The sequence below is a fragment of the Saccopteryx bilineata genome, chromosome 1 (genome assembly GCF_036850765.1).
Source record: "Saccopteryx bilineata isolate mSacBil1 chromosome 1, mSacBil1_pri_phased_curated, whole genome shotgun sequence".
In the NCBI taxonomy this organism is placed as follows: Eukaryota; Metazoa; Chordata; class Mammalia; order Chiroptera; family Emballonuridae; genus Saccopteryx; species Saccopteryx bilineata.
The window spans coordinates 88,290,788-88,300,934 of record NC_089490.1 but is presented as its reverse complement, the minus strand read 5'-3'; the positions used below and the strand labels follow the sequence as shown (position 1 = coordinate 88,300,934).

The following is a 10,147-nucleotide window of genomic DNA, read 5'->3' as shown; positions in this document are numbered from 1 at the left end:
TTTGTTTTGTTAGATTTCTTATATATACTGCTCACAAAAATTAGGGGATATTTCAAAATGAATATGAAGCGATAAAAAAATCATTCAGTGCATATATATTAAGAAGTGTGGTGTCTTCTTGATATAGTATTCCCTTTACCATTATAAAATGTCCATCTTTGTCTCGTTACCTTTGTTGTCTTGAAGTTGGTATTGTCAGATATGAGTATGGCGACACTTGCTATTCTTTGGGTATTATTTGCTTGGAGGATCGTTTTCCAACCCCTCACTTTGAGTCTACTTTTGTCCCTGTAGCTTAGATGTGTCTCCTGAAGGCAGCATATGGTTGGGATTTGCTTATTCAATCTGTTATTCTGTGCTTCTTTACTGGTAAGTTCAGTTCATTTACATTCAGGGTAATTATTGACACATTAGGATTTCCTATAGCTATTTTTTGTTTTGTTTTCTGGTAGCTCTGTGTCTCCTTTGGGTTTTGTGTGTGTGTGTGTGTGTGTGTGTGTGTGTTGTCAGTTATTTTTGTTTGGTGGCATACCATGATTCTTTCATCTATTTCTTCTTTTTTGAAGCTATGTCTTTCAGTTTCGGGTGTTTCATGGGTGGTTACCATTAGGTTATCGAGAATAAAAGTTTCATATATACAAAAGTTCTTTGTCTTATGAGTGCTTCTACACTCCATCCTCCTTTGCTACTTCAGATCTTTATCTCCTCCCATTTTTATGCTTTTGTTGTCTCAGATTATCCTTGTTTATATTATAACCTTACTCGGGCTTTTGTTACAAATTTCTTCTTCACGGTTCAGGCTCACAAAGCAAAAGATACACCAGATGCAAGTAAATGGGCAGAGGGCTGAAACTCTTAGGTGGAATCAGCTCTGAAAAACTGTGCCACTGCATATTTATTGAGTTCCAAAAGCCACAGCTCAGCAGATAAAACTAGAAAGCTACACAAGCCTTTTTTCCCATACATTTCATCCCCAACCCTGCACGTCTATTGTTTCTTTTATGAGCAAGGACACAAGAAGAGTCAGAGTCTTAGAGCTTATCAATCATAAAGGACATCTGGTTCTTGAAGGCATTCCTCCAAGAATCCTGCATACTTGCATTCATGTAACCCAGGCCAGTTTCCTATTATGGCTAATATATTCCAAGATCTCTTGTCTCCAAGTAACCCCTGCTCTGAAGTTAACTGCTGTTTATATTGGTGCAGGGTCATCTCCTACAGGCTTTTACTTATAGTTTTGTGTTGTTTTGTTCTTCAAATCCAGTAGAGTATCCCCCTTGAGTATTTCTTGCAGTGGGGATTTTCTGGTGATAAATTTCTTCAGCTTCTGTATGTCTGCAAAAGTTTTTATTTCTCTTTTATATTTAAAGGATAACTTTGATAGATATCATATTCTTGGCTGCTAATTCCTCTCTTTCTGTACTTTGAGTGTTTGGGTCCACTCTCTTTTGGCTTGTAGAATTTCTGCTGAAAAGTCTGATGATAATCTGATGGGTTTTCCTTTATATGTGATGTTCTTCTTTTCCCTAGTTGCCTTAAAGATTCTTTCTTTGTCATTGATTTTTGATAGTTTTATTACAATGTGCCTTGGAGTAGGTCTGTTTGAGTTGAGGTAACTAGGCATTCTATTTGCTTCTTGTATTTAAGGATCTAACTCTTTATAGGCTTGGGAAGTTCTCATCAATTATTTGTTTGATAGGCTCTCCATTCCCTTCTCCCTCTCTTCTTCTTCTGATATATCCATTATTCCATATTACTCTTTCTGATGAAGTCAGATAATTCTGGTATAGTTCTCTCATTTTTTAAAAATTCTTGAGTCTCTCTCTTTTCTTATCTGTATAATCTCTAGATGTCTGTCTTAGATGTCACTGACTATCTCCTCTATCCGGCCTGTTCTATTAGCTAAACTTGCTAGCTCATTTTTAAATTCATATATTGAGTTTTTCATATCTGTTTTTAAAGTTTCAATCTGCTTGGTGAAGTACTTTTTTTGGTTTCTGAGCTCATTAAGTTGCCTATTAGTATTTTCTTGCATCTCTTTGAGTATTTTCAGAACTTCAATTTTGAATTCTCTGTCATTTAACTCCAAGCTTTCCATGGGATTGAGATTGATTTCTGGAGATTTTTCATGTTCTTTCTGAACTGTATCTCTCTCTCTCTCTCTTTTAATGTGAGAAAAGGGAAGATAGTGAGACAGACTCTTGCATGCACTCCAACAGAGATCCACTCAGCAACCTTTGTCTAGGATTGATGTTCTAATCACACTCAGGCCAACCAAGCTATCCTCAGAGCCTGGGGCTGATGCTCAAACCAATTGAGTTATTGGCGGTGGGGGTGGGGGGAGAAGAGGAGAGAAGCAGATGATCACTTCTTTTGTGTGCCCTGACTGAGAATTGAATGTGGGACAGCCATATGCCAAGCCAATGCTCTATCCACTGAACCAATCGGCCAGGACCTGAACTGCAAGTTTTTCTTGCATAACCATGGTATTCGTTTTCTTTGCCTTGAGGGCATTTGAGAGTGGTATTGATAAGAAATCAAGCAAAAAAACAACAATGAAAAAATAAAAATAAATTAATAAGATAAAACTGAAAATATGATAAAAACAAAAGAGAAAATCCACAAAATAAACAAAGAACAAAAACCAAAAAAATTAAAAAACAAAACAAAAAAAACTAGGAAAAAAGAAAAAATTAGAAGAAAAAATATCCTACCCAAATTCCCAGGCAAAAAGAGGTTTTTTTAATTTTTTCCAATAGGTAGCACTGGACTACAAGTTTTAGCTCTGTGAAATTCTTAGGCTGCCATTCACTGAGAAGCTGCTGTTGGAATGATGGATGGGGCATGTTGTGTGGGCTTTAGGACTTTAACAATGGTGATTTCAGGCCTCTGGGTGCTCTTTCTTGTGTCTCAACAGACCAGGGGACTAGACACAGAGCTCCTCTGTTCCTCAGGGGAAAGAATAGCTTTGGAGAACTAGTTGTGGGTATATATCTGTTATTCTTTGTACCTGGAAGGGGAGGGAGGTGGGATATGGAAGTTTGGGGGACTGCACTTTGTATTTTTGGGTCTCTGTCTTAGTGTGGACTGTCAACAGACCATGAGAACACTGGCAATGACTGCTTGTTCTGCCACCACTTTAGTTTAGTATCTCCCCAAATTTTTACCAATCTCTCTGCTCCTCCCAGCAGAAGGAGACCCAGTCACTCCAGGTTTCTCCCCTTTCCGGAGTCCTGGAAGACAAAAACCCAGATAGTCCGGGTTTCTCTTCTCTCCAAAGCCAACTGAGAGTGCATCTTATCTTCTGCTTTCCTTCTCAACCCTTCCTACTTTTAGTCAATTTGGTGTGCAGATCTTTTAGACAAGCCTGTGAGCCTAGCTGGGGGTTCCTTAATTGAGTTATAGCTGTTTAATTTGTTGGAATTTCAAGGGGAGAAATTAAGATATCTCTCACACAACCATTACTCTGATCTCATCCCTCAATAAATAAAATCTTTCTTTAAAAATAAAGTATTTGCAATGTAACTGACAAAGAATTACTATCCAGAATAGTATGTGTGTGAGAGAGAGACAGGAAAGGAGGATGAGAAGAATCACGTTGTAGTCTCTTTCACTTTAGTTGTGCATTGATTGCTTCTCATTCATGCCTTGACCAGGGTTGAGCCAGTGTCCCCTTAATCAAGTCAGGGACTTTGGTTTTTTCATGCCAGCAACTTTTGGGCTCATGTTGGCAAGTTTTGAGATCATGTGAGCAATTCCCCTGCTCAAGCTAATGACCCCACACTGATGAGCCCAAGCTAAGAATCAGAGAGACCTTGGGGTTTAGAACTGGTGACCTCAGTGTTCCAGGTAGATGCTTTATTGACTGTGCCACCACCACCACTGGTGAGGCTGTCTAAAAACTGTTATAAAGCAAGAGGGACAAGAGCATGAAATCTTTGCTCTCCTCTCCATATGAAAGCCGAGGGACCTATGCAGAGGACCAAGCACAGAACTAGGCAGTCAAAGTACATCTGTCCCTGATCCAAGGTCCACACTTTCTCATTACTTCCATCATTCAACAGGCAGGTGGAGAGCAAGTGCTGGGCACAGACTTGGGTTGGGTGCAGGGGTGCAGTGCAGAGGGCTCCAGCCTGGCCCCCAGGGGAGGGGCCTCTGTCCTACTCTATTTAGCAGGGCCTGTCCCATTCCCTCTCTCTGCCATCATTACTTTCTCTTTCCCTCTGCAATAATGTGAGTCCTGCTGCATAGAGGGGTCTGTCTCCAGCAAAAGTTGAACTCTGTCAAAAGGAAGGGCCCCAGAGAAGGAAAGAAGGTGGATCTGAGCCTGACGAGGCTCCCACCCCAGGGCCCTCTCATCCTTGATGCAAAGCAAGAAGAAGGTGGGGCTCAGCTAAGGAGGCTGGGAGGTCCTTAGACATGGAACTTTCAAAACAGAAGCCCTGTGAACAAAAAGGCAGCCCCAGCACTGGACAGAAATGGCAAGGAAGAAACAAGTCCAGCAAAAAGACTGCATCCCACAGTGCTGGCACAGGCACTGCTGCCCACAAGGTCCCTCTCTGTAGCTCTTTCTACATAGTGAGCCCTGAGGTGTCTGTACTCAGTCTTGTCCTCCCCACTATTTAGCCTGTCTCTGTCCCTCTCTGGCTTCCTTCTCTGCAGGTCTTTCTCCATCAGAGTCTTTGCCATGTTCTGGGGATGCCCCCATTATAGCTTCTGAATGGCTCCTCCTCCTACTCCCCCGCCCCCCAGCCCTGCTGTCCTACTGGTCCACCTCTCTGCCTGCAAGTCCATAGGGCTGGGCTGTCCGCTGCCTGCTCTGTGGTCTTTGCTGTACCCTCTTAACAATTAGAATTGCACTGAAAGATGAGTGAAGCCCTTGGTGAATTTAATTTTAAGCACTTTGATCCATTTTCTACACTATTGACCCCATTATACACACAGTGTGAGAAAAGCTCTCTGGGCAAGAAGATAAATCATCTCTTCCAAGGTATCTCACTGTGAGCAGAAGATAAAGTCAGGCTGTTCCCAGACACATTCCACACTTCACATTTATAAGTGATCCACCATCCCCGACATGGAGAACAATGTCATGGTCAGGAGGAACGCCCACAGTTTGCCATTAGGTAGATAAGAGTGCCTCACCCAGCATGCACGCTAGCTCATGTCGTGTAATGGCTGGACATGGCTTTGTCTGGGCAAGGGACCAGCTCTGTTACTTAGCAGCCCTGTGACTTGGGCAGGCAACAACCTTCTCTGTGTCTTGCTTTCTCCTCTGTAAAATACGGTGGTTCCTCCAGGATTTGGGGAGGAATAGAAAAATTCAGATACAAGGACCTCTTTGAACAGTAGCCAAAGTTGGGAATTTAGGTATTAGACTGATAAACATAAATAGCTGAAAAGTCAGGCACAAATTGAACCTTAACATTAAAATCTATAATTTGCGGGTGGAGGGTGTTTTATTACTCATTTCTATTTTTCAAATGAGTTGGTTATGGGTGGGCAGGAATCAGGGGTGGGGTTGAGTGTGTGCTGTTGGAAGCAGCAGAGCTAGTGTCCCATGGGAGAGGACAAGGGTCGCTGCTGACCCTGTAGCCCCCACCTCTTCCTCTCCCTGGTCTTCCTGCCTGGGAGACAGCAGAAAATGCTGGGAAGAGGTTCAGGGGAGGCACAGTGTGCAGGATTCCAGGGTGCTGTGTTCAGTAGACACCAGATGGAAGAAACTCCAGGGAACACTGAATTTTCTGTTTTCTCTCTTGCACCCAGCAAAACCCAGTGGAGAGGTTATCTCCCAGAACCTCACCTTTCACTTCCGTAACCTGCTTGATGCCCCTGGGCAGAACGCCACCTACCTCTGCTTCCCAGTGGAAAAATGGCAGCGAGGTTTATTTAGGCTCTTTCACAAGGAGATCTTTCCAAACCCGGTATGTGCCCCAGGATACTGTCATCAAAGGCAAGAGCTAAGCCAGGAAAGGATGTGAAAAAATTATAATATTTTAAATGCCAGAGGCTTCTTCTCATAACATTTCCTAAATTTTAGCCCTTATTGTCCCCGCTGACCCCTGAATCCAGTTACACGATGGCGTTTGACTTATCCCTGAGGCCTCTCTTAGGAATCCACTGGCTATCAGTCTCCATCTCAGCCAGCTTGCCCTCTAACAGTCTTGGAGGAAACAGTGTCTTAGAAAAAGTCAAGGCCTGCTGAGCACCGGAGTCCTGTCTTGTCCTAGGAAGTGCTTTGCTGGCTGGACCCTCCCCCAGCCACACCCCTGACTCCTCCAGGCCCAGCATGTGTGATCCCCTAGGGAAGAACCCACACCCACATCCTGCCTGCCCCCAGCCTGCTCTGAGCCATGACCCAGGTCTCCCTGGGTGAGGACTGCAGCTCAGCAGGCAGAGCAAGACCACCACCCAGCACCTGACCACTAACCTCCCTGTGAAATTGAAACTAGAAAAACAAAGCCAGACTTGGGGTTACCCATCATCCCCAATGCCAATAAATAGAGACAAGGACTGAGTGGATATAAAGTGTGTCTTTCATTTCAAATTGCAGCAACTTGAAAAGGCAGGTAACTCCTGTCCAAAATGACTGCCTCCCACTTTCCTGGATCTGCGGTTTTAATAGGGTTCAGGGGCTATTAGTAATGGTATAAAAGGCAAAAGAAAAAAAAAAGTCCATGTAGTTAGTCATGTAGCAGTGTGCAGGAGGTGGGAGTCCAGTTTGCAGGAACATCTCCTCTGCAAGTTCTTCTGATGTAGCACAGGCCTAATCAGCACAGTCCTATCTGGTGTTCTTGGTAAATCTTCCAGGCAGTGGGGTTAGGTGTCCCCCGGGAACAAATGGAGTTGTGATGGCTCTGGGAACTTCTGCAAGAGAACTCCTTCTATTTCATAGGCAACAAAATAAAGATTAAGTTTTGTGAACTCAGCTTCTAGTTATCCACAGTCCCTTGACTCCAAGCAGGAAATTCCGTGACTCAGCCCTTATAAAAAATTATTGTAATTTAAACCATTACAAAATGTGCCACCACACACCAGCCTCCTTTCTCCACCCAGACTGAAGACTATTCAGAACTTGTTGGGGGAGAAACTTATTGTGGGATGAGTAGCAGGACACTTATTGTGTCCCTGTAGCAGTATTACCCTGGGTAAGCATAATTGGGGTCACTTATGTGATTTGTCATTACTAGTACCTAGTGTTCAAATGTTAAAGGAAATTGATGAATTGATGAATTTATGTTGATAATGTACTTTGTAATATATATAAGATTTATTTCAACATATACTTAATACAAATGTTCTTCATGAGATAGAGTACATTTTTTTCCATACTAAGTCATTGAGATAAGGTGTGTATTTCATACTTGCTGCACATCCCAATACAGAGACCACACTTCAAGAGCTCAGCAGACACGTATGACCTGTGGACGGTGCAGCTCTGTGGTCCTCCCCAGCAAACAGCACTCAGGGAACAAGCCTGCACCCCAGGGCCTGGCCGGGAGCCAGCACGCAGAATGCTTGTAGAATGAGTGAACGGGAGAACGAATCTTGGAGTTAATGGATGAGTGGTGTGGGAAGGGGTGACTGAATAAAAACAGAAGGGAAGGAATAAGTTTAAAAAGGGACAAACCAGGCAATAACCTGTCTCTGAGACTATGGCTTCCTGTCCACTGCTCCCCATCCCCGGCCCTGCCACATGCCTGCTCTGCCAGCCCAGAGCGTCTCCTTTCTTTCTCCATCTCTCCCAGTTCTATCCGGAGACTCTTCACGCGGAACTCTGCTTCCTTGATTGGTTCTGTAACACAATTCTGCCTCTTGGTGGGAGATACCAGGTGTTCTGGTACATATCCTGGAGCCCCTGCTCCCACTGCGCGGCAGAAGTGGCTGACTTCCTGCAGGACCACGAGAATGTGAACCTGAGCATCTTCACCACCTGCTTCTATTTGCGGGACGATGAAGACACTTCAAGATCTATCCATGTGGTGAGAGCAATAGGGACTGGGGCAGGGCTGTCTGAGGGACTAGACCAGCGGTTCTCAACCTGTGGGTCGCGACCCCGGCGGGGGTCGAACGGCCAAAACACAGGGGTCACCTAAAGCCATCGGAAAATACATATTTATTATACAATACATTTTAAAATATATATTTTCGATGGCTTTAGGCGACCCCTGTGTTTTGGTCGTTCAACCCCCGCCGGGGTCGCTACCCACAGGTTGAGAACCGCTGGACTAGACCATGGTAGGGGGCCCTGAATCCCCAGGGACAGTAAGTGGAAGGAGAAATTGGGAAACTGAGGCAGGATGATGGCCCCTGGCAGGGACAAGAGCAGGCCCTGAGGGTAGAGGCCAGGGGAGGGTCAGGACAGAGAGGCTCCCAGGCCAGACCTGACTGCTTTCTCCCCTCTTTACCTCAGAATTTGAATACTGTTGGGATTTCTTTTTGGACAACCAGGGAATGTATTTCCGGTATTGGAAGAATGTGCATTGACATTGTTATATTCTGCACTAGACACTTAAGAAAATCAGGTGAGGCTTTCCTCAGCCTCCCCTCCTCTCTCCTCTCACTCCTGCTCCTCCCCCTCACCTCCCACCACCTTCATCTGAGTTCTGGGCCTCTCTGCTCCCTCAGGGGTCTGCCCACCCACACATCCTCCCCCATCCCTCAAAGTCTCTCTTCCCCAAGGAGGAAGCCCCCCTTATTTGGGTCCTCCCATCTCCCCACATTAACCAAATCCTGTTATTAAACTGAACATAAATGGTCATGAATGTGTGTAAGAGCAAAAATCACAAGTCTTGGGAAACATCCTTCAGGACAGACCTGACTCAGCAGAAAATGACTGTATTCAACGGCTATAATGAACTCTGCAGCCCAGCTCCTCCTCACGTTAATGCCTCTAGTCTTTTGGGCTCCTAGTATTAAACAACCTAATTCTTTTGGGGGGGGGAGTTTAAATTTATTGTGTTTACATAGATTCTAGTGTCACCTCAAATGCATCGCCCCTTCCATATTCCCCTCAACATCTCCCTTGCCCCCTTCCCAGCATCGCCTTCTCCCCTTCCCTTTAGGTGTATCCCGTCCTATCATCCCCTTTCCCTCTGTCCTCTTTTCCTCTGGTCCCTTTGATTTCTCCTCTGTCCCAATTCCATTCCTCAGTTCACACTGTTTCTTTGATTCCTCAAATTAGTGAGGTCATATGATATTTTTCTTTCTCTGCCTGGCTTATTTCACTTAACATAATGTAATGTAACATTACGCCAGGTTTACGTAGAGACACCAAGTCCAAATGAATTTTAAGGAGTTTTATTAAAAGGAGAAGATTTAATAATATGCCAGCCACATATGACTAACACGGGGCATAGCTGACCCAAATCGTGCCATCCAGCATATAGCCCTGAGGCAGGTTATACCTTTGATCACACACAGATCGGCAGGAAAAGGAGGAGGAGGGGAAGATGACACAAATCATTAGCAAGCTTATAACATTCGTCTATAGGATTCATAAAAAATATTTCTACATGTTAAAACTTATAAGGTAATACAATAGCGAAAATGTTGTTTTTCATATTAAAAGACATTTCCAAATCTTTCAGTGTTTATCTGCTATTCCTTTGTCTAGAGCAGTGGTAGTCAACCTGGTCCCTAACGCCCACTAGTGGGCGTTCCAGCTTTCATGGTGGGCTGTAGCAGAGCAACCAAAGTATAAATAAAAAGATAAATTTAACTAAAGTAAGTTGTTTTATAAAGATTTATTCTGCCAAACTTAGCAAAAATCCGACATAAAGTACTTGGTAAGTAATTATTATTATATGCTTTAACTTGCTGTAACTGTGCTTTATAAATTTTATAAAGTAAAGTTACTTCCCTACTTTATAAATCACCATTACTGTGGAACTGGTGGGCGGTTAGAAAATTTTACTACCAACAGAGATACAAAAGTGGGCGGTAGGTATAAAAAGGTTGACTACCCCTGGTCTAGAGGTATATACATTAACTATACGCCTTCGGGAGAGTGAGGAGGAGCCTACATGGCGCCAGGGGATAAGCGTTTGTGAATGGCCCATTAAAGAAAGGAGAGGAAAAGGGAAGGCCTGCCTAATCCTCTCTTTCTCCTCTTCATCTACAATATAATGCCATCGGTCATCCTGAC

The 10,147-nt window shown here is 43.9% G+C and overlaps 1 protein-coding gene across 1 annotated transcript; it reads left to right on the top strand.

Moving 5' to 3' along the window:
• Positions 1 to 299: 299 nt before the first annotated feature.
• LOC136319256 (DNA dC->dU-editing enzyme APOBEC-3C-like) lies at positions 300 to 8,487 on the top strand. The gene is made up of 5 exons (XM_066252592.1): positions 300 to 369; positions 1,072 to 1,100; positions 5,811 to 5,924; positions 7,749 to 7,920; positions 8,414 to 8,487. Exons 1-5 carry the CDS (start codon positions 300 to 302, stop codon positions 8,485 to 8,487), a joined length of 459 nt encoding a protein of 152 aa, XP_066108689.1.
• The last annotated feature ends 1,660 nt before the right edge of the window (positions 8,488 to 10,147 follow it).

Coding starts and splice junctions, on each gene's coding strand:
- LOC136319256 (XM_066252592.1), top strand. CDS start 300: ATGTGTCTCCTGAAGGCAGCATATGGTTGGGATTTGCTTATTCAATCT. Junction 1,101..5,810: donor CAAGAATCCTGCATACTTGC/ATTCATGTAACC, acceptor CTCACCTTTCAC/TTCCGTAACCTGCTTGATGC. Junction 7,921..8,413: donor CCACGAGAATGTGAACCTGA/GCATCTTCACCA, acceptor TCTTTACCTCAG/AATTTGAATACTGTTGGGAT.